The sequence below is a fragment of the Erithacus rubecula genome (genome assembly GCF_903797595.1).
Source record: "Erithacus rubecula genome assembly, chromosome: 2".
NCBI lineage: Eukaryota > Metazoa > Chordata > Aves > Passeriformes > Muscicapidae > Erithacus > Erithacus rubecula.
Window position 1 is genome coordinate 107,769,108 of NC_136685.1, and position 23,580 is coordinate 107,792,687.

Here is a 23,580-nt window from a genome sequence, read left to right on the forward strand (position 1 = left end):
GTGAAGCTTAAACTTAGATAAAGCTCAAATGGAGCAACATTTAATCAAGTTCTAGGTCAGAAATGGTTGGGTTCTGCTGCTGGCTTGAGCTTCTTCCCAAGCTGGAGGATCATCAAAGGGCATTGTTTGTTTTCAAAATAAAAACTAGGATTGGTTTGAATAAATATCCTGCTTTTCCATTCTCAACTTCTTCATTCATCAAAGATACCTGGATTGCTTTTCTTGCTTATCAATACCTAGGTGAGTCATGACCAGCTCTTTCATCAGGGCTGTGAAGAGCTGGGCTCATTAGGGATACAATTACTTCTCAATGGAGTTTTTCATCTGCCTCTGTTGTTTTGATGATGGAAATTAAAAACGTGCCATTTTCCTCCTCTTGATTGGAAAGAGCTGCTTGTGGTTTTTGATAAATGATCTTGGTAGCTCCTCAGAGTCTTTGTGTTGAGGTCTAAACTGGACACATTTTATGACTTCGAAGAGTTTTTTATTTTCTCTTGTCTGCTGTCCATGGACAAACAGATTTATGATTTTGACTCTGAATCCAAAATAACCCAACCTGCAGTTATATTAAAAAATTTGTACCGTCTTACTTTGTTCAGAGTGTTAAGTGGGTATTACTCTGCTATTATCATTTTTCCTCCTTTGTTTTCTGTAGAATTGTGTCATTTTTCAGTAGCAGGAATTACTTGCAGCCAAATCTGTGCTTCAGCTCAAGAAGGTGAAATACTGTAAATTCCACTAGTCACAGGCTGCCTACTATTCTGTAAATCCTTGGGAATTGGTTGTCATATCTGAAAATCTCAGATTCTCCTCCTGCTGCATGATGCTATTGGACAGCTTTCTGCTTATTAATTCTCTTGCCATTGGCTTTCTGCTCCAGTTCCTGACTGGATCTGATGCTCTTGTCCAGTCTCCTGCAGTTCATTCCCCTCACTAAATTGATGAATTCTTCAGCAGCCAGGATTGGAAAGGGGAGATATCAGTGAATTGGGGTTATTTCATCCAGTTGTGGGCAGGAGTGGGGTGATCTCCAGATTGGAGCCACACAGAGGGACTGAACTGCTTAGAAGTGATTAATGAGTGTGGGTGTCAGTATTTTCCATAAAGGTTGTGCAGTTCTAAATTAATACAGTTCAATCTGACCACTTCTCTCTCCAGGTGACATTGGAAGGGTTTAGGTGCCCTAAATATGGTTAAAAATGGAACCTTTGCACATCAAGGGTGGCAACAACCTTAAAATATCAGCATGGGCTGAGTGAGCAATTTGCACATTGATGCACTAAAGTGTGCACCTGCACAGTCCTGTGCTCCATCTCCTTCCCTTTGGAGCTGGCTAGAAATAAGAACTGATGAAAATCTTGCTCTCCAAATACTTCACATTCTAATTGAGTTCAGGTCCCTGCTGGATTTGCTGGAGTGGAGCCAGGGAGGGCAGTGCATGCAGAGAAACCCAGCACCCTCCTGGTGGGCCTGAAAGGGGTCTTTTGCTGGGTCTAACATGTTTTAAATGAAATCAGGAGTTAAAAATAATTTTGACAACCATCTTCTGGTTATTTATTTTTGTTCTGTTTGCTGTGGATGCTGAGGTGTTTTCATACTTTTGACCACAGCACTCGAGTGTTTGAGTCTGCTCTAGAACATTTTAGACTTTAAATACCTGAAATATTTATTTAAAATACAGACTCTTTCTTGTTGTTGGCCAGTAGGTACAAGCTTTTGGAGTCCAAATTAGAATCCACTCTCAAGAAGTCTCTGGAAATAAAAGAAGAGAAAATTGCTGCTTTGGAGGCTCGTTTGGAAGAATCAACAAATCTGAACCAGCAGCTGCGTCAGGAACTGAAAACAGTAAGAAAAAGACATTTTTCTGTAATAGTAACTGAGCTGTTTCCTTTTTGGGTAAAACAGCAAAAAATGGGCATCCTTCAGGTGATAGGAAGCAGGACAAAAGTGTGAAGGCTTTTAAGATTGTGTTGAACTCACATGAAAAGTTGTTGGGTTTATTCACTGGCCGTGTAAATGTCAGCTGGATAAATAACCTGGATTATCAAGTCAACCTTGAATGGATGTCATTCCCAGCTACATTTTCTGGCCTACTTTGAGCAGCCTGAGTAGATTGGTTAGGAAAGGAGATTCTTTCACCTTGGTTGTAGAGTTTTTAATATAAAAGTTGGAGGATGCAGTTAAAAAGACTGAAGTAAAATAGAAAATAGAGTTCTGCTGTTTGTTAGGGTAGAACTGTCTATATCCATAAAAAAATTTGTGCATCATCTCCCCAAACATGTGCAAAAACCAGATTTACAAATACAGTAACAGCCCTTCCTGTTCTTTGAGAAAGGGGCATGGTCAGGTAATAAATTAATAAATTTGGACATTCAAAATGGAAAATTCTAACCCTAACTTAAGTTGTCCTAAATAATTCCAGGTAAAGAAGAACTATGAAGCTCTCAAGCAAAGACAAGAAGAGGAAAGGATGGTTCAGAATTCTCCTCCAAGAAGTGGAGAAGAAAATCAATCTGTCAATAAGTGGGAAAAGGAAAATCAGGAGACAACGAGGGAATTATTGAAAGTTAAAGATAGATTAATCGAGGTGGAGAGGAATGTAAGATGTGTTTTGAATATTATTCTGGTGGTAATTATTGTGGTGAGCTGTAATGCAAATGAGGGTGCTGTTAAGACACTTTAATTTATCACCTCGTTGCCATCCCAGGCAGAATCTGAATTAAATACAGTGCATGCAGCAGCTGGATTCTGCTCTGTGGGATGCCATAGAGCACTTGACAGGCATTTAAAAGGGAAATGTGCAAACCTGAATTTGTCCTTTTGAATCCACAACTCTCTCTCTCAAATCCCTGTTATACAGTCCCTGTCCTGGATGTTCCTCCCTAGGTGCAACATCTGTCACCTGTTTTCCCAATGATAAATCCCCCCAAACTGTGTTTGTTCTGCATGTTTATCCCACCCTGTAAATCTCTGCACAGCCCTGCTGCTTTCTAAGGTGTGGAAAACCTTTCTGTTTTATCTTGGAGTTCCTGGAGCAGCTTGAGCTGAGGTTTTGTGTGTGTTTTTTTTTAACCCCCCCCAGAACGCGACGCTGCAGGCGGAGAAGCAGGCGCTGAAAACGCAGCTGAAGCAGCTGGAGACACAGAACAACAACCTGCAGGCACAGATCCTGGCCCTGCAGAGACAGACTGTGTCCCTGCAGGAGCAGAACACAACTCTGCAAACTCAGAATGCCAAGCTGCAGGTAAGGCTGCCTTACTCTGCTTTCAAAAATAAAATCAAGGGGGTTTTCGGAAGGAAAACTGAAATTGCGTCATTATCGTTTGCTTTGAAATCACATTTGGCTTCCTGGAGAGACATGGGAAAGAAGGTGATGTGAGAATAATCTGCACTCAGCAGTCAAATAATAGTTTGTTTGCTGATGAATAATTGCATTTTTAGAAATTGGTTTTAATCCCTTGTCCAGTGTGAAATCTTGACTTTATACTTTGAAGTAGAGAAGATTCTCTTATCCAGTTGCCAAGATTCCTTGGACTTTTTATTGTATTTATACATCTAAATTTGATCAGGGAATAGTGTTTCCAACTACATAAACTTTATGTATTTTACAACAAAATAAAAGAGGAGCATTAGCTAAGAGGAAAATTAATATATTTAAATACAGAAGATCTTGGAAAAAAAACCCAAAAGAAAATGGAAAGCTACATAAATACGTGAAGACCTGAATTTAGATATTTGAGAGGCAGTAAAAAAAGGTAATGTGTGACCATGAAAATTATAAAAATGGTTGTCCCCAGAATCTTGCAGCTCTTCTGGCCAAAATTCTGGTGTAGCCCTTATAGTTTAATGGGGTTATTAAATATGTATCTTTTTTCTTTAAATATTAAATATTCTTGTTAATGGATTTAATGCTTTTTGGAGTTCTAATAATCAAAACTCCTTCAAGAAGGAATAAAAACACCACAATGCAGCAGAAATAGTAAAGATTTCAGAAAGGATGGAGGGCTGATGGAAATCAAGATGTCAAGGGCTGTTTAAATGAAACAAATAATGCATTTGGTGGATGCTTGGAGTCTCCTCCTGATTCTTCCTGGAAAGCAGAACAGTTTTGTTCCATGGATGCACTTTCTGCTGCCATGATGAAATGTCCTTAGTGCACAGCACTGCAGTAAAATAGGGCATTGGTGCAATCCCTGTGCCTCCTCTGGCTGTTAAAAACCTGTGGATATGACATGGAAATATCCCATTTAACCAGTTGAGAGGGGATTGCTGGGATTCAGGGTTCTCTGAGTACTTGGTTATTCCCTTGATCAAAAAAACCCCAGGAATCCTTTTAGTTCCTCTTTTGTCTCATACCCAGCAGCTCAGACCTTTCCTCTCTGGCAAGACAATTCTCCATGAACTGCAAATCCAAGTGGAAGTTGAAATATGTTCAGGAAAATCAAAATGATGAACTGTTGGCTAAATCTGAAATGCAGACTGAGCTGCTCTACCTGGGCTGTGCCAAAACTGTTCCTGGGCAACTCATTCTTTTCTTCCTCCTGATACCCATGAGGAGCACCCAGAGGAAAGGATGTCTGAGAAGGGTAACTGGGAATTCTGACTAACCAAACTCAGACTCAGCCTGGGAAGTTTCCCAGCACACCCATGCCATCAGACATGACTTCATTTCCAGTGAAAGGTTCAGCTTTCTCATCTGTAACAAAGAGCACTGCAGTTCCAGCAGGAAGGGATTTGTTCCCTGGTAACAGTGGGAAATAGAGTGAGAGATTGAGTTTTTTTTTCCTTAGGAGATACCCTGAGGGTATTAGAAGGCTCAGCAGTTTGTGGTTTTCATCTCTTGAGCAGGAAAGAGAAGGAAGCTGGGACAGGTCAGGTGACAAGCACCAGTTCTTTAAGATATCCAGGGATTTCTCCGAAGGCACAAAAAATAAAGTTATTAGTTGGTTGGGGCTTTTTTAGACTGTCCAATGTTGAAGGCTTTAGTGTGTTAATACACATTAATTCTGTTGTGGGACAGCTGTTGGAGAACTGGTGCTGTTCCACAAAAGAGCACGGAACAAAACATTGGTAGTTCCTTCCAGGTGCTGTTATTTTTCTCCCTCTGGTAAACTGATGCTCCTGTTAAGAATCAATCTCCACGCCAGTGTGAGAGTTCCTTTTATTGTAGTCACGTCACAGATTTGGCTTTCATTAGAACCACTGGCGATCCATTTCTCCAAGATACCTCGGTGGGAAATGGCAACGAGCAGGCTGCCAGTGGAGCAGCCAGAGGCTCTGAGGGTTGGAGCCCAGCCGTGCTGGGAGCTGCAGTGACTCAGGCCGTGCCCCTTGCTGGCCGCAGGTGGAGAACTCGACGCTGAACTCGCAGAGCACGTCGCTGATGAACCAGAACGCGCAGCTGCTGATCCAGCAGTCGGCCCTGGAGAGCGAGAGCGAGGCGGCGCTGAAGGAGCGCGAGGAGCTGCGCGCGCTCTACGAGGCGCTGCTCAGGGACCACGAGCGCCTGGAGCAGCTGCACGAGCGCCAGGCCGCCGAGTACGAGACCCTCATCGCCAGGCACGGCAGCCTCAAGGCAGCCCACAAGAGCCTGGAGCTGGAGCACAAGGACCTGGAGGACAGGTGAGTGCTGCCAGCAGAGACCACTCGGGTAAAATGCAGAATATCGAATTAATAAAGTATAGAATGAATATAATCACTGAGTCCCTCATCGCCAAGCACGGCAGCCTCAAGGCAGCCCACAAGAGCCTGGAGCTGGAGCACAAGGACCTGGAGGATAGGTGAGTGCTTCCAGCAGAAACCACTCTGATAAAATACAGAATATTGAGTTAATATAGAATGAATAAAATATGGAATAGAATATAGAATGAAGAAAGTCACTGAGTCCCTCATCGCCAAGCACGGCAGCCCCAAGGCTGCTCAAAAAGACCCGGAGCTGGAGCACAAGGACTTGGAGGATAGGTGAGTGCTGCCAGCAGAAACCACTGATAGAATATAGAATATTGAATTAATGAAGTATAGAATAGAAGATAGAATGAATAAAATTACCATTGCTTAGTCACTAAGATTTAACAAGTTACTCATCGCCAAGCATGGCAGCCTCAAGGCTGCTCACAAAGACCCAGAGCTGGAGCAGAAGGACTTGGAGGATAGGTGAGTGCTTCCAGCAGAAACCACTCTGATAAAATACAGAATATTGAGTTAATATAGAATGAATAAAATATGGAATAAAATACAGAATGTATACAATCACTGAGTCTCTCATCGCCAAGCACGGCAGCCTCAAGGCAGCCCACAAGCATCTGGAGCTGGAGCACAAGGACCTGGAGGATAGCTAAATACTGGCAGCAGAAACCACTCTGGTAAAATAGAGAATATTGAATTAATAAAGTATAGAATAGAAGGTAGAATGCATAAAATCACCCTTGCTTAGTCACTAAGATTTAATGAGTCCTTCGTCGCCAAGCAGAGCAGCCTCAAGTCTGCTCAAAAAACCAAGGACTTGGAGGATAGGTAAATACTATCAGCAGAAATCACTCTCTAATAAAACTGTAAAATTAATAAAATCACCATCACTTAATCAATAAGATTTAAACTTTAACAGAGGCCATTTCATCACAATTCCTATTTTTTTTTTTTTTTTAAGTCGTTCCACAAATTTTGTTTTTGCAGGTACAATCAATTGCTGAAACAAAAAGTGCAGCTGGAAGAGCTGGAGAAGGTTCTCAAGACAGAGCAGGACAAAATGGTGCAGCAAAGTGAGAAACATGAGACTGTGGCAGCAGAATATAAAAAACTTCGGGATGAAAATGAAAGGTAAAGAGAATTCTGGCACTTGAGCACCTGCCAGGGCAGCCTAAACAAGTGATGTGTTCTTCACATTTCTTGGATACCTCATTCTACTATTCCAAATATTCATGATCCCACAGAAATAATCATTATATCCTGAGGGCACATGTGGGATAAAGGGGCATGGCAGGGCCCAGGAGGGACAAAGGGAGCCCAGGAATGGATATGTGCAACCTCCACAATTGAAAAAGTTTGGGCCATTCCTCTTCTGTGTTGGCAAGAAATCCTGCCTGTTTTGTAAGATTCTTTTATTCTGAAAAGTGAAATCTTAAAACCAGTTGTGATGTAGAGATGCTGCTTTATTTAAGCATACAGAGAACAGTGTTTGGCTCAAAGGCAGAACACATTCCTAGGAAAATGAGGCTGGGATAACTTACAGGATGTGACAATAAGGAATTTGTGTGTATTGATGGAGTAGCTGGAAATGTCATGTTTCAGAGGGAGTGTGGGTAACAAATTCATTTCCAGCTCTCTTTGATGGTGTCTCTGCATCCCAGGCTCAGTCACACATACAGTCAGCTCCAGAGGGAGAATGAAGTGCTCCAAACTGACCACAAGAATCTGAAAACATTGTTGAACAATTCCAAACTGGAGCAAACACGCTTGGAAGCTGAGTTTTCCAAACTGAAAGAGCAGTACCAGCAACTGGATATTACATCAACAAAGCTAAATAATCAGTGTGAGGTATGTGGGAATTCTGCTGTTTATTATTTTTATAACTGTATTTATAGGTTAATAAAATCATATGGAGTGCTGGAGTATCAGTCATTTATACATAATGAAGTGGATTCAAATTAATCTGCCAACTGTACAGGCAATACACAATTTCAGGCTCACATTAGTGAAACTGGTTTAAATTATTTAAAGCGTCCAAGAGGCTTTTTTCAGTTGATTTGTGATTTAATTTTGAGTTCAGTTTGACTCTCAGAATCTCTCTGTAGACCTAAACTTTCTTGCTAATCTCATGGTCTGTGTGTAAAATGCTCTCACATATAAATGCATGGGCAATTTAATCTGTTTTAACAGCTGCTCAGCCAACTTAAAGGAAACCTGGAGGAGGAAAACAGACACCTGCTGGATCAAATCCAGACCTTAATGCTGCAGAACAGAACTTTACTGGAGCAGAACATGGAAAGCAAGGATCTCTTCCATGTGGAGCAAAGGCAGTACATGTGAGTTGTGAAAACAAGGAAATCACTGTGATTAGGGCAATGCCAGCAATACCTGCATTTTTTTAAAAAGGCTTCTGTTATGCATAGAATTTAACACATGTGGTGCTTCTAAAATGCTTCTCTTTAAAAGTGAATTTCAGTGATAAATGTAAAGCAGATAACTCAAAATATGAGCACAGTATTTGTAGTTCTAAAGGATCAGTGCACCTGTGCTCATTACTGATGATGGAAGTGAGGAATAAAAACTGTGTTTATTCCTCATTCTACTGCTGACAAAATTTAGATTTGTAATCACTGTATTTGTAGATTAATTTGTAGATTTGTAATCTAAACTTCTTTAATGGACTCAAGAAAAGAGAAAATGTGCTTATCTAAATGATACAGCACTTTATTTTAAAAGGAGGAGTGTGTAATAAAGGCAAATAGAGTTGTATTCCATTCTATACCATGAAGTTAAGCCTAAGGCTGATTGTTTGCTGTATCTCTTGCCTTTTCAATAAGAAACAAATGTTATATAAGAATTCCTCACAAAAGATGACAGTTTTCAGATGACAGATTCCCAGAGGAAGGTGCTGCCCACGCACCCTGTGTATGTTTTTGAAGCATAAATTACCATTAATTTCTGTTTGCAGCGACAAGCTAAATGAATTGAGGCGGCAGAAGGAGAAACTGGAGGAGAAGATAATGGATCAGTACAAATTTTATGAGCCATCTCCACCAAGAAGGTACTGGTGAACATGATGTGAAATTGTCCTGGTTGAAGGACAGGTATCTGCAATAAAGGCAGAAGCTTCTCTTTGAAATGGAGAATGTAAATCCCCTCCCTCCAAATTATTATCATAATTTTGAAATTAAGGGGCTCTCAGGCAAAGATAGGGGAATTAGGAATAACAGTTCTTTACTAGGAACATTAAAATAGAAATGCAGTATTACAAAGAACAATCTCAACCCTGCCAGAGTCAGAATCCAAGCTGGCACAGTCAGTCAGTCAGGGTGGTGGCACAGTCCCATTCCATGGTGCTGCATCCTCCTGCAGGGGCAGATGTGGCTCAGCTGGAGCAGTGCTCCTGGAGAAGGTGCAGTTTCCTCTGAGGCTCCAGGGATGATGTGGAAAGGTCTGGCTTTCCTCTGGAATCCAGTGGAAAGAAGGTGCCTTGGTGTCCAAATCTGAGTTTTTATCTGGGTAGGAAATGTTTGGCTCCTCCCCTGGCTGGGGATGATGTAATTTTATCAGCCATGCACTGGGACTCACTGGCCATGAACAGGAGATATCTCCTGGAGGGAGGATGGGCTGTGGAAAGATAAAAATGATTGCCCAGCTGGTTTAAAGATGGCCCATGAGCAGATAATGTGTGCCAGGAGATCAGGAGGTCTAAAGCACAGCAGACCTGTTCTGTTCCCGCTGAAAATGGGGATCAGAATCTCATCTGTATCCTGCATGAAAACAGCAGACCTGCAGCCTGAGCAGTGTGTTAGAGATGCAGTGATGTGCTGTGGTGTTGGTGACAGGAGGGGCAACTGGATCACGCTGAAGATGAGGAAGCTGATCAAGTCCAAGAAGGACGGGAACCGCGAGCGCCTCAAGTCGGTGACGCTGACGCCCACGCGCTCCGAGTCCAGCGAGGGATTCCTGCAGCTGCCCCACCAGGACAGCCAGGACAGCTCCTCCGTGGGCTCCAACTCCCTGGAGGATGGGCAGACCCTGGGCACCAAGAAGAGTAGCAGTGAGTACTGCAAACCGCTCAGTGTGTGAGGAAACCGCGGCGAGATGGTGGGAAGGTCTGCGCGTTGTGGAGGGTTTGTGAAGGTCGTTTTTTAGGCTGTAGGAATGAAGCCTGAATTAGTTTATTAAGGGCAAAAGTTCTTGTAAACTCCCTGAAGTGTTTGGGCATCTCAAAATGCAAGTGTTAAAATGCACTCTCAGTGCCTGGGTAAGATGAAGCAGGCACTGGTACTGGGTCAAGCGAGCAGGGTTTGGGATAGAATGTCAGGTGTCACCATAAGGACCTTTTTGTTTCTCCCTCTTGTCCCAGCATGACTCTTTCCCCTTGTCATGGAAGTGTTTTCCAAGCTGTGGCTGTGCTGACATCCTTGAGTTGCTAAAAACACTTTCTGTCTGAAGGTGTTCCCCCAGCATCTCACAAAACCAACCATGAAATCTGGATATGTGACAGGAAGTGTAAATGTGGAAACACAGCTTGTTAAAAATACAGGAATTGTTACTGATCCTGAAATTGGAAGTGGTTGAGAGGGAGGAGAGGACTTAGAGAAGTGTGATTAGATAGACTATTCCAGACACAATTTGCTGACCTTGAAAGATGTGATAGCCATCCCATTAGAGTGCCTATGATATATATATATAAGGCTAGATTCTGTTTATTATTATTTATTATCTGTGTTTTCTGTTCTTTACTCTTGGCATGAATCATAAACTGCCCAGTTTCTCACAACTTGAGAGGTATAATTACAGCCAAGTTCTCAGGATGTAATGGTTCCATTTAATAACTGTGCACCAAAAGCATTTTGGCTGTGCATGTAAAAGCATCAGAATCCATGTGCATTAACAGTCACTTCCAGCCTTTGCACTACTACTTTTAAATGTGATGTATTGGGGTTCAAAAGACAGCAAGTCTGGGGTTTGTGCCAGCTGTGAATTATTACAGCCATTATGATGTGCTTTTCTTTTTCTTCTGGGCTTCTTGGAGAAGCTTAGTCAAAAACAGAAGATGATAAAATCAGATCTCTATTTTTTTAATAATAAAATAGTTCAGGGGTATTTTTAGCATTATTGTTACTAACTTACCCCTTTGGGGAGCTCAACCTTTTTCAATGAAAGCTTCAAAAGAGTTACTTTTCAGCTTGTTTAAAAAGCAGCTGTTGCTTTTACATCCAAACCGTGAGTGGTGTGGAACTGGGGAGTGACTGCAGCTGTCCTGGATGTGTGTCAGTGGGAGCTGGGGGTGTGCACGCCGTGGTTCAGCCCATCTGCATCTGTGTCAGCAATGTCACCTTCTGGAAGGGCTTTTCCTGTGGCAGTGTTCTTTGCATGATCCTTGGGACCTTGTAGGGTGCAGTTACCCTCCTGGGGAGCCACGGCTGCAGTTACGGTGGCTGAGCCTCAAAAGAGGTTTGAAGCTGTTCAGACCTCATTAATTTTCTACTCCACGGGCCTTGTTCATGTTTCCCTTAATCCCAGTGTATTTATCCACAAACTGGAAGGGCTGATCTAATTCCGGATCCTACCCTTCCTCCATTGCACATGTCGCCATGGAAACCAGAGTTTTGGAGAGAATTCGGATGTGCTTTGTGCCAGCTCAGCTCTGACAGGCTCTGAGGCAGAGATCTGGGATGGTTTGTGCCTCACAAAGCAGAGAGAATATCTCAGTGTGACCAGGGCTGGTGATGGTGCACATTTTGCAGTCTGTTTCTTCTGCTCCTAGAGTGACTGTAAGTCCTAAATTCCGGGATTTGGGGGATTTGCTTTTCCCTGGGGAGCAGTTTGGCAGCAGCACCTTGCACTGAAGGAGCTACAGGAAGGAGCAAACATGTGAGTGCCACCTGTCTGTGCCAGTGCTCAGGGGCTGGAGCTCTGTGCTGGCTGAAGAAGAGTTCTGTGCCACCCTGACCTCCAGAAGTGGGGAAGAAGGAACTGATTCCAGCAGGAGCTGCAGAGGTGAAACATCCTGAGTGTCCTTGAGAAGGCAGCTCACCTTCCCTGGCACCAGCCAGAGCTGCAGGACTGAGCATCTGCCACACAGATCTCCAGGAGGCACAGGGCTCACACCCCCATTCCTGGCACAGATACTGGGTTCTAAAGTGCAGTGTGTGACATCTGTAGTTTTTCCTCTTTTGTGGCTGCTGCTGGAGATTGTTTTCCCAACACAGGCTACTTTCTCATAGAAAATGTTTCCAGGAGAGCTGTTATCTCCCTGGGAAAGGTGATCTTGGCACAAAAATCAGGTTACCCTGTTCTCAGAGAGCACCAGTTGAGGTGTCTGATCCCTGTGGGAGGGAGGGGGTGTCTGGAGGGTTTTGCTGTCCCAACACAGGTTAATCCTGCAGAAAATGTGTGCTCCTGACTGCAGGGTTTCACCTTGGCTTTTCATAGCCTCCTCCTTCCCAGGCACTGCCCAAATTACTCCTGGTCACCCCTAATGATCAGCTGAGTGCCATGGATCTGACACCTACTCACTGCAGAGCTTTTCCTCTGGGTGGAATGGGGCCATTCTGGGCTTTCCCAGAGAAATCCCAAGGCAGGCAGAGGGGATTTCTGTTTTCTCTGGAGAAATACAGATATCCTTTGCTGGCTTCCACTTTAGCCAGGAGATGATCAAGTTCCCAAGGAATTAGGGCTGTTAGTGAATTCTCACCTCCACTAGGAACACCAGGAGCAGGCATGCTGTGCCACAGAGGGAATAAAAGGAATGTTCTGAGCTCCATTTTTAAATACCAAGGTATTTTTAAGATTTCTGCCTCTTATTTTCTTCTGTGCATGCAGAGAACAGTGTCAGGATTTTAATGCAGAGGATTTCAGGCAAGCAGGAGAGTTACAAGATGGGATGTTTCCTGCCCAGCTGAGGAATTCTGCAGTACTCATCATTCATTCTCAGCTCAGAAAGCAAGAAGGTGTTTATGGAATACTGAAAAGAAAAAGAAGAGTTGATTTCTGCTGTAGCTCTGCCATCCCAGTATTAATTAGTATTATTATTACTGTTCCAGGACATTTCCTGAGGTGAATCCTGTGCAGACATCACTGACACAGTTTCCCATGCAGGAATTTTGATTTTTGATGCAGGATTTCCAGGACATGAGTGGTTGCAGGGGAGGTTCCTGGTGGGCACAGCTGCTGAGAGCCATAAATCTGCCCTTTTGGAGGGGATCTGTGCTATTGTACAGGAAAGACAGATGACTCAAACACTTCTTGAGCATCCTCTGGTTAATTTTTCATAAGATTAAGGAGTTTTTTTCCATAAAGGATTACAGAGACATGAATTATTTTGACGGTAAAGAATTATAGAAGTTATAGAGGATTTTTTTTTTTTTTGTGTCATCTTGATGACAAGAAGAAATAGAACAGAATGACCTCTGTGGTTAGATTGTTTTGTGAACCTGTTCCTGTGGGTGCAGACACAGGAAGAGCTGATGGAGAGGGAGGAACAGGGAATGTTTCACTGCCAGGGTAGCTCATGTGCACTTGTAAATGGTATATATGATATATATGCACTGCTCTGCACACAGAACTGCTGTGTGCCAGGCTGGGGGAGCAGGGCACACCTCCCAAACCAGGCGCACAGCCTGGTCCTGCAGAAATCAGAGCTGCTGCCACTGCAGAAATCACTGCTTTGTGCAGTTCCATCCTGTGTCCCCTGCTGGATCTTTCCATGGTGGCTCCTGTGCCTGGCATCAGCCCCCAGACTTCCCCAAGGCAGGGCAGCAGTTCCTAATGCAGAGTTCCTGACTCCAAGGACAAGATTAACTCATGACTTCCCCCTCCTCCCTCTTTTAATACTATTTGTAATTTTAACTCTGTAATTCTCCTGGTAGACTTTAACTCAGTTTTCTTTGGGCCCTCCCAAAACGTTACAGCAACACTCACATTTGGATTTTCTTTTGCTGTTTTGGCTTTTTTTTTTTTTTCCTTTGGTGTTTTTTCAGCTAAAATATTTGCACATTTCAAGCATATTGATTTTAGCATTTTACCAAATTACTGCCCACAAATTACATTGGTCAGAAGGCCCTTGCAGGTTTTCTATGAGACAGCAGATGACCAAAGTTATTACTGAGCACAAAATGGAAGAACTGAAGACAGATGAAGACTGTGTCCCTTTAATGTGCAGGCAAAGCATTACAGAAGTTATTAGCCCCCCAAAAATAATGATGTGAACATATTTTAACATAGAAATTGTGCTTAGAGTTGCTTTCATTTTCAGCTTTTTTTGGCTTCACATTTTTCTTTATGTTCAAAAAAAAGTGTTAGTTTTCACAGTAAAAATTACATAGTGGTCAATTCCTGGTAATCACCAGCAAAGAAGTTACATTTATTTTTTTCAAGAGCTTCAAACTGTATTGCCCTCTGCACTGTGATTCTCAGTGCATTTCTGAGTTTTCCTGTTTCAGTGTACTTTTCATATTTCATTATCACCCCAGCAGCAAGAGAATGATAACTTTTAGCATAGCATACCTAGCTTAAACTCAGACATTCATTTCTGTCCTTAGTTTCAACATTTAACTTCCATCTGTTCTTCTCCCTTTTTTTCTTTCATTTCCCTGTTTCCGTTTTTCCTCATGCTATGACATAAAAGTGGGTGCACTGAAAAGACTGCCCTTTTTGAGGAACAGACCGAAGGAAAAAGACAAAATGAAGGCCTTCTACCGTCGCTCCATGTGTAAGATTTATGACAGTTCAGCTTCTTCTCAATGGCTACACTGGCTTCCATACTAATTTTTCACTAACCTCTCCCTGGACTGTGCTCTGGTTTTCCTCCTCTTTTGCAATGTGCAAGTCCTGCTACAAGGAGCTGGAGCTTTTTGTTTTTTTTACTTTTCTTTCCCCCCACCCCCCCCCACCTCTTTTTTAAATTTTTTTTTAAAAAAACAAACTTAGGCACTGAATGCTTTATGTCTGTGCTGTGCACATGCATATAATCTATTCAGTGCCTTGTGACTGCATATATTTGTATACATGGCTGTCTATATACACATGGCCCCATGTGTATATGAATTTACAGTGCACTGTGTTAACAGAAATAGTTCTAAATGCCACGTTTCACAAGCCTTTTGTTAAGAAGTCACTGTAATTATATATTTTTTTTTTGTTTTGTTTAAAGCAAGTGTAGGAGATTGTGCAAGGCTCTCTGGTGGTCTGTCACTCTGCAAGTGTTCCTCAGAATGCTGCATTGATTTCTTTTGTTTCGTTTTATTTTCTAATGAGGGGTGGACAGTTTTCTGGAGTGTGGGGCAGTGAAGGTGAATATCATCAGCTGTGGTATTTTTCAGATCCTCTCTCTGTTGCTCTGTACACCCCAGTGTGCCTGCAGTAACCTGCACTGTACAAGGATCCCGTGTGAGCGCTGGCACTCCGTTCTATGAGCACCCACTTTTGTCCCCGCTCATCCCATTTTCTCACGGCAAGCAGAGCCTCTAACAGCACCTGGCGCATGGCGATCCCCGATGAGCTGTTTTGGGCACCTCCCCGGGCTCCGGAGCCCCTCCCTGCCTCCCTCCCTGCCTCCCTCCCGGCTGCATGCGGTACCCGGGGTGTGGTTTGCTCCTGCCGGCGCTTTAAACGCTTCGAGAACTGTCCGACCTTTGCAATGCCAATTAACGAGCCCGGCAGGTCCATTGCCCACGCTGATCATTTGCTTTCATTTGCATCCCAGCCATGAATGACCTGGTGCAGTCCATGGTCCTGGCAGGAGGACAATGGACAGGTAGTTCTGAGCATCTGGAGGGTCCTGATGATATATCCACGGGTAAAAGGAGGAAGGAATTGGGAGCTATGGCCTTCTCCACTACAGCTATCAACTTTGCCACTGTCAACTCCTCCACAGGCTTCAGATCCAAGCAGTTGCTAAATAATAAAGGTATAGGTAGAAGCTTTTTGCACCCTGATGTAACTGTGTGAATGTTAATGTTTTTAGTTTTTTCAATCTTAATAATTGAGTTGCAGTGCTAAGATAATTGACCTGGTTTAATAACTGCAGTTACAAAATGTTTCAAGGTTTTTCCTACAGAATGTTTCCTAAGTAAAAATTGATTGCTTTGAAAAATATTTTTAATTTTTACCGTTTCACCAATGATAAGTATTTTAATAATTTTTCCACTTTATTTTATTTTACATCTTCCTTTATGTCTCTGTGTGTAGATACTACATCCTTTGAAGATGTAAGTCCACAAGGTATTAGTGATGATTCTAGTACAGGATCAAGAGTTCATGGTAAGATGTGAGCTTTAATGAAATGAATTAAGGATGCGTGATGTGAATGTTAATGAACTTGTGAAAATGCAGTGAATGGCATCATTGCAATGAGCATGCTCTCTCTGATTTTCATATCTCTTGAATGTATTGTATCATTTCTTCAGATTCTCCTTTCTCTCTTAACTACTACATCAGACAGATGTTCTGTATCTCTGGTAGAAAGTATTTGTGAAGTGCATCTGAACAGGATCGAAACATTTTGCCTTTTAAGGGGAAAATGTTTTAGCTTCCATTTGGAGTTAATAGTAAATAAAGGAAGTTAGCATTTCAATCTCAAAAAACCAAGTCCAAATCTGGCCTGAGTTTTCAATGTTAATGGTTCGGTGAACCCCAAATTTGCCATGTGCTGTAGTTTATAAACTCATGTTCCTTCAAGCAAAGCTTTGAAGTGAAAAATAGGCTATTAATAGAAGTGAGGTTTTAACAGCACTGTAAACATTTACAGTGAGTACAAGCAGCAGACATTTTTGAGGCTACTAACAGTGCATTTCCCTTGTATTGGCTTAGGAGTACAGGACTTTATCTGTGCAGATGCTCTTGCTCCTCCTGTCCGTGGCATTCCAGCCCTGTGCAGGGTTCCCTGTCAGCTCTGTTGTAAGTGACCTGAGCACAGCAGCCCCTGCATGCCCCTGTCTGAGCCCTGCTCCCCTCTGAGCACTCAGGGTCAATTCTAAACTACATTCTCTCTCTTTTCCTCTCCTCTGTACCTCGCTATTCCTGTAGTGCCCTTTTCCAAAGTGTCCTCTTGGACCGCCTGGAAATTCCTTCGCTTTCTGATCTGTAAGAACCCACTTTGTTCCCATGGGCATGTTGAGCCTGGGAGCTCCTGCATGATCCTCTGAGCATTCTCTAAGCAGAATGTGAAGGTGCTGTGTCCTCTGCTAAAATCTTGTTCATCATGGTGTCTCCTAATTTTCCATTCAGCTTCCAGACCAGCCAGCCTTGATAGTGGCAGGACATCCACTAGCAATAGCAATAACAATGCTTCACTCCATGAAGTCAAAGGTATGCTGGGGGTGAATTCACATCCGTGCTTCATTTCCATTCTTTTCTCTCTAAGATCATCTCTAGAGGTTCAAAAACCCCCACAAACAAACAAAAAAAATCCCACTGCACAGCACAGCCTGTGCTTCCTAGAGTGTTTCACAGCCTTCCTTCCCCAGATTAGAAGCACAGGTATTTCATGGTTTTAGTAAGGATTAAAAGGGTGGTGATAGTTTTTAACCAAAAACTGTTTTAAACCAAACCTAACCCAGACAACATTACAAAATAAGAATTCCCCCCCAAATTACTTTAAAAGCTTTTTAAGATGAGGAGTTGCTCCTGGTTTTTTTGTTTGTTTTTTTTTCCTCCAAGCATCCTCCTGCACTGCACTGCTGCTGTGAGCTGTGTGCTGTACAACTGCACAAAATGGCACTTGTGATTCATGCTGAAAACCTCGATATTTTGGTTTTAATAGATTATTAACATCCCTGGATTTATCAGTGTTCTCTAAATGTTATGCACTAAGAGCCCTGATATATTTTTGTTTCTTGTGGCTTTTTTGGCTGGAGATTGTTGTGCAGACTAGACTAGAGCACTGCCAGCTCAATACTTCATTTAATATTCATGGCTTGCATCTCTTAAATGCTGTCTGTTTGTTTGGAAATTTAGGAATGAATGCTAGCTGAATATTTCTTGTAGTTTATTTCAATCTGCTAAATTGCTCCTTTCTGTAAAAGATCCCTTGAGGTCCTCCTCACCCCAGTGTGTATACAGGATTAGGCATTTCCACCAGAAACAATTTATCTGGGTTCAAACTTAATTTCATTTCTTAGGGGTGGCATGAAGATGGAAATACTTGATTATCCATCAGTACTTTTTAAGCAATTCATAGTTACTGACAAATCAAATGAACTGGTGTTGTGGAATTTTTTTTTGCATCTAACACCATGTGCTTCCTTCAGGTCCCAGTTGTAACAAACTAGGAGTAACAGCAGTAATTTTTGGAGGAGGAACATTCCTGAGTAGTTCTGATGGAGAAAATACTTTGTTTCCACTCAATCCTTTGTATTTCCTTTACCATTTAATTACCCCGTGCCTCCCAGTGATGCTGAACAGGAGTGGAGATGTCTCTTGGAACATAATATACTATGTAGGTGGAGGCCCAGATTATAAGAGAAAGGTAGTTGTTATTAAAAAGGTAAGTCAGGGGAGTGCAATTTTACAGAGTAAAAAATAACAACTGGACTTTTAAAAATAAAATGAGTATTAACTGAATCTGGTGGCAGTGCAGACCAGAGTGGGGCTGTAGGGTTGACAGCTGTGTGATGTGTTTCTGGTGGGAACACTGACTGCCTTCCCCCCAAAGCAGGTGCAGTGAACAGCCAGAGCAGACCCCAGAGCCACAGCAGTGGGGAGTTCAGCCTGCTGCACGAGCACGAAGCCTGGTCCAGCAGCAGCAGCAGCCCCATCCAGTACCTGAAGGGACACAGCAGAGGCAGCCCTGTGCTCCAGCACAGGACACCTGAGAGCTGTGGCAAGCACACCAAAACAGGCTCCCCTGGCAGTGAAGTGGTCACCCTGCAGCAGTTCCTGGAAGAAAGCAACAAGAGTAACTCCAGTGAGGTCAGTCTAAGGGTGTGTCACCATGCAGTGCCCATCTGTGGGCTCAGAATTAGTGAGTAGAGTTCCTTACAGATTCCTTGAGCTGTCAGTCACACCTGCATTGAGGGGTCACAGGCACTGCCCAGTTCCACCTGCAGGAAATGTGGAATTCTGCAGCTGGACTCTGTGGTGCCTGGGTTGGGTAGGAAAGCTGGCCTGTACTGACAAAGCTGTCCAGTGTGTGGGACACCAGGCTCAGAGTGGGCTCAGTCTTCTGCAGGCCAGCAGCAGCTCCTGTCTCATCTCTCCTGCATCAACAGCAAGGAACATGTTGGATTTCATTCCCTGGGGAGACTTTTGTCTGCTTGACTTTCATCTTAACAATACTGGGAAATGAAAAGTGACCTTGGAGCTTACTGAAATCTGGAGTGATTTCAATGAATGCATCAGCGACAGTTCCTAAAAAGCCCCAAATCACCTCATCTCTGCTGGTATTCCAGGTTCTGAATCCCTGCTTTTTGAGCAGATCTGCCCAAACTCCTGCTGTAGGATAAACCACTGACTGGGGCCTCTCAGGAGTGAGATCCAGGGTTGTCTGGGGCAGGTGACACAGATCTGGAGGAGATTTTGCATTTTTTGGTTTGATACTTTAAATGGCTCTCACCCATGGTCTCCCTGAGGAGGATTTTTGGGGTTTAAGCACTAGATAATATTCTTCTGGCAATACAAAGCAAGAAACCCCACCTAAGTCATCAGGCCAGCTCCACTGCTGTTCCCAAATGCCAGCATCCCTTTCATTGCCTCCCAGACCCATGATGGGTGGAAAGGTATTCAAGGGGTTTCTTCCACTTCTGACAGAGCATTTCCCTAATGATTTCAGGTTAATTCTTCTCCAGTTGTCTCTGGTACCATTTTAAAAACAACTGCACTGTGAATATTATTCACCTAAACCGTTTCTTTGTAAACTGTACAGAGAACTCCTGAGTATGCGTCGTAAATGCTTTGAGACCTGAGAAAATTTTTAAAAATCTGAATCTAGACTGGTTCTTCATTTGTGTCCAGTTTAGACACCTGAGTGTCCTGTTTCCACAGATGAAGTCTGCGAGCGAGGAGAACCTTTTGGACGAGGTGATGAGAAGCTTGTCGGAGTCTGCGGAGCTGGCGGGGAGGGAGAAGCTGCGCAAGCAGCCGGGGGCTGCCTGTGGGATCGTCAGGTCCCTGAGCGTTAGGAACACGGGGGAATTCTCAGATGGACGATCCCTGAAGGCAGAGCAGCTGGTGAGGCCCAGCCTCAGGAAGGCTGAAGATCTGTGCTTCAGCAGCTCCCCCATCAAATTCACGCCCGGCGCCCCGGGCAAGGCGCGGTCCGTGAAGGAAAAGATCCAAGCAACTGTGAGCCAGCGACAATCCAGGGACTGCAATCCCTACGCCACCTTACCTCGTGCCAGCAGCGTGATTTCCACGGCAGAAGGAACCACCCGAAGGACGAGCATCCACGACTTTTTGTCCAAGGACAGTAGGCCGCCCGTGTCCGTGGACGCAGCGCCGGCCCCGGCCGACAGGAGTGCTCCGCCCAGCTCCAGTGAGTACCCGGCACTGCGGGTGTCCTCTCCCTGTGTTCACTGTGTGCCTGCCGGGGGGGAGGCAGCTCCCCCGCCCGCACCCCGCCCGGTGGGAGGCGGCTCCGAGCTTCCCAAGCCTTCCAGGATGGAAAGGCCAGGTTGTCGTGAGAGGACTGTGCCGAGCGCGCGCGTGTTCTGGGATAAGGGCAGCGGCTCCGGGAGCGGCAGCGCAGGCTCCTTCGCTGCGCCCCAGCCCTTCTTATCCCTCAACACCGAGTTAGTCAGCAATATCAGCGGGCTGCCCCCGAGACCCGCCTCCAAAGCGCCTGATCAGCCCGGCGTGTCGGCCTTCAGGTCGGTGCAGAGGGGGCAGGAACAGCCTGGCGCTGCTCCAAAGGCGCCGGGGGACCCGCGGGCAGACGCTCTCCCTGCCCCCGGCGCCAGCGAGGCGCAGCCCCCGCTGCTGGTCTCGGAGGATAACCAGACCCTGTGGTATGAGTATGGCTGTGTATGAAAGAAAGTGGTGTTGTTCAATATACGTGTGTGCCCAACATGCCATAGAGGTGTTCTCCACGTCCGCTGGATGAGAGAGAAAACTCCCCTCCAATGAAGGAATCCTTCCTGGTTTACCCGCGGGGCTGTCGTTCCCTGCGGACTGTGGCATGTTTGAATGTGGAATTGTAACCCCACCAAAGCCTGCATGAAACATTAATTGCACTGTGTATATTTTGCATGCCTTTATAATACAAGCTCTTATTTTTATTTGTCACGCATTGCAAAGATTTTGGTGTTTTTCCTGTTGGTTACTGCTGCATGTTCAAGCGAGGGCATGGCCGGAGCGGCGCAGGGAACAGCATTCCTGGGACAAGGACAGCACTGCCAGTGGTGCTCCAGCTCTCAGGGCTATCACTCATCATCTGCTTGGAGGGAAAAACCTTTTCTTTATCCCCCTCTTCTTTCATGGAAAGAAACATTTGGAGAGATCTCAGTGTCTTTTTACCCTTCGTAAATGCACGAGGAACAAGCGCCAATAATCCAAGTAATTCAGTGCCTCTAGTTTGCACAGTAAACCTTAATTACTGTCCATACTGAGTAATAAACGCACAGACCATTCATAATCCTAAACAGAAATAATTCTTACAAAGAGGTGATAAGTAGTCACATGATACACTTGTCATGAAAAAATGACCTTTTCCACCTTTTCCCTTTGGTCTGCTTTGTCCTTCCAGTCGTGGGTGCAGCTGTGGTGAAGTGTTTGCTTTTATCAGGGGTCAAATAACAGGCTCCTTGTGATGTACAGGAATAAAAAATTGCCTTGAGTATGGTGGAAAGTCATTTTTTCTTGCCAATGGGAAGTACCACTGATAGAATAGAAAACAAATGGTGTAACAAAATAACAGAAAATGTTAAATTAACGGTTAAATAAAAGAAGGAATAACAAAGTTGCTTGCAAGGTTATGGGAGGATGTGAATTCTTCAGCAAATAACTCACTGAATTCCAGATGAGCAGCTAAAGGGAAGTGCTGAATTAATTGAAGTTCCACTGTTTCTGCATGTGCTTGAAACTTCTCAATGGTAAATTTCAGCAGAGTTTAAAATTGTGTCAGATTTAAGCTAAAATTGCACTAAAAGGCTTTGGACATGAGCACTTCTTTGCAAGAGGACATTGGTTGTGCCAGTGGTGGGAGCTAAAATACATTTCTAAAAACTTGAATGACGGTTTAGCTAGAGGGAAAATAATTAAAATTGAAAATATATATTGAAAACAACAAATGTCACATTCCATTTTGCACAATTGCATTTATTCTGCCAGCAGTTTTGTGGCAGTCACAGAACCACAGTGTGGGCTGAACTTTTAATTCCTTAGTGCTTAATTAGGGAGGGGCAGTGAGTCCACAGCTCCCCAAGGAAGAGCAGCAGATATCCCATGTGGGAGTCTGGAAGGGCTCTGTTTTCTATGGGATGGGAAGCCCTTAATTTCAGGAGCAAAGGGGAGGATATTGAATGTTTGTGGAGAATAAAGTGGCTGTTTGAGGGTGTGACACTGTCCTTCCCCAGGTCTGCACATTGGGCTGATAAATCTCTCACTCTTCCCAGTGCTGGGTCACTTATTGCTGTGTTCCCTCTGGAATTATCTCAGCAGCAAAAGAATGAGAAATCTGAGATGTATAACCTTAATTTCACACACATTGATTCTCACAGAGCAAGACCAGTGCTCTGGGCTTGGGTCATGCCATTTGACTCCAGTTCATCTGCACTTATGTTGGGATTAGGTGGGAGGTGAGAGCACTGATATCCCAAGCAATGTGTGCACATTTTGCAATTATTTAAGGAATTAGAATCCTATCTCTGAAAGCACTTAATACAAACTCACCCTGTGCTGCCAGGGCCTGGATTTTGCTCCCTGTGCCTGCAGAGACAGTGGTCAGAACAAGGTGCAGCTGCTCTGGATCAGCTCTGGCTGCAGAAGTCTCAGGTGTGCTGCTGCCTCCCCCTCTTGCTCAGGTCCTTGGACAGTCACAGCTGCAAAAACTTCCAGTGTTGTCCCTCTCAAACCCCAAGGGCTTTGGAATGGCCAAGCAGGAGTTTCCTGGAGCACTAGTGCCCCCAGTGTGCTGGAGTTGGAGTCTAACCTTGTCCAGCCCAAGCCACTCTGCACTGCTTTATAAATTTGCAATGAATTGCATTTCAGTTCTGAGTTTTGCTCCAGTGAATTGGGCAGCACCAGAAGTGTTCTGCAAGTGTGTGTTTAATGGCTCTGAGTAATGATTTCACCAACATTTGTTTGTTACATATGAAAGAAAATGTTGTCATGGACAGAAGGATCTTTTTTTTTTTCCCTCCCCTTTTTGGTCTTTAACAAGAAGTCTCTGGATGTCTGTGTTCAAACAGTGGAAGCTTCCATGGGATCCTTTCCATTCCCAAATCCCTGCTGCTCCTCAGCCATGTGCATGGCAGGCTGTGAAACACATGGAGCCCTTGCTCATTCCTTGGTTCCTGCTAAGTTTGGACTTTGCATGACCCTGATGAACACTAAATGTGTGGCTGCTGCCCAGGAAGGTTTTGTTGTTCAGGCTCAGCCCTTTGCTCACAGCTGAGGTTTGCCTGGCTCAGGGTTTGCTCGATGCTTTGCTTTCAGTGCATTTTGCATGTTGGAGCTGTTGCATGCAAAGACAGTTTTGTGGTTTGTGGAACTGATGGTGAATGTTTCTGTCAGTGTGCAGCAGGTCAGGCTGCAGTGAAAGGTTCTCTGCCAGGGTCAGTCAGCTCATTGTTGCTTTGGCTTTCCATTGATGCAGAAATGCAGGTTGGTGCAGCTGGAGGTGACACATGCCTGACTGTGCCTTTATGAGTGACACCTGGCTGCTGTAAATGCTGAGATGAATGTCAGTGAGTGTAGCTGAGCAGGCACTTGCAGCGAGTTTCTTCTGTC

General features: G+C 44.1%; 1 protein-coding gene across 1 annotated transcript in view; it reads left to right on the plus strand.

Moving 5' to 3' along the window:
* Positions 1–20,773, plus strand: part of CCDC88A (coiled-coil domain containing 88A) — a 57,872-nt gene extending 37,099 nt beyond the window's left edge. The window contains exons 18-32 of the mRNA XM_079331953.1: positions 1,707–1,845; positions 2,423–2,599; positions 3,083–3,244; positions 5,345–5,622; positions 6,673–6,816; positions 7,347–7,533; positions 7,876–8,021; positions 8,654–8,746; positions 9,531–9,745; positions 14,324–14,407; positions 15,401–15,604; positions 15,886–15,957; positions 16,924–17,004; positions 18,350–18,606; positions 19,678–20,773. Of these exons, the coding sequence (XP_079188079.1) occupies positions 1,707–1,845; positions 2,423–2,599; positions 3,083–3,244; positions 5,345–5,622; positions 6,673–6,816; positions 7,347–7,533; positions 7,876–8,021; positions 8,654–8,746; positions 9,531–9,745; positions 14,324–14,407; positions 15,401–15,604; positions 15,886–15,957; positions 16,924–17,004; positions 18,350–18,606; positions 19,678–20,661 (3,223 nt within the window). The 3' untranslated portion in view covers positions 20,662–20,773. The remainder of the gene's footprint in view (positions 1–1,706; positions 1,846–2,422; positions 2,600–3,082; positions 3,245–5,344; positions 5,623–6,672; positions 6,817–7,346; positions 7,534–7,875; positions 8,022–8,653; positions 8,747–9,530; positions 9,746–14,323; positions 14,408–15,400; positions 15,605–15,885; positions 15,958–16,923; positions 17,005–18,349; positions 18,607–19,677) is intronic.
* Positions 20,774–23,580: the final 2,807 nt, after the last annotated feature.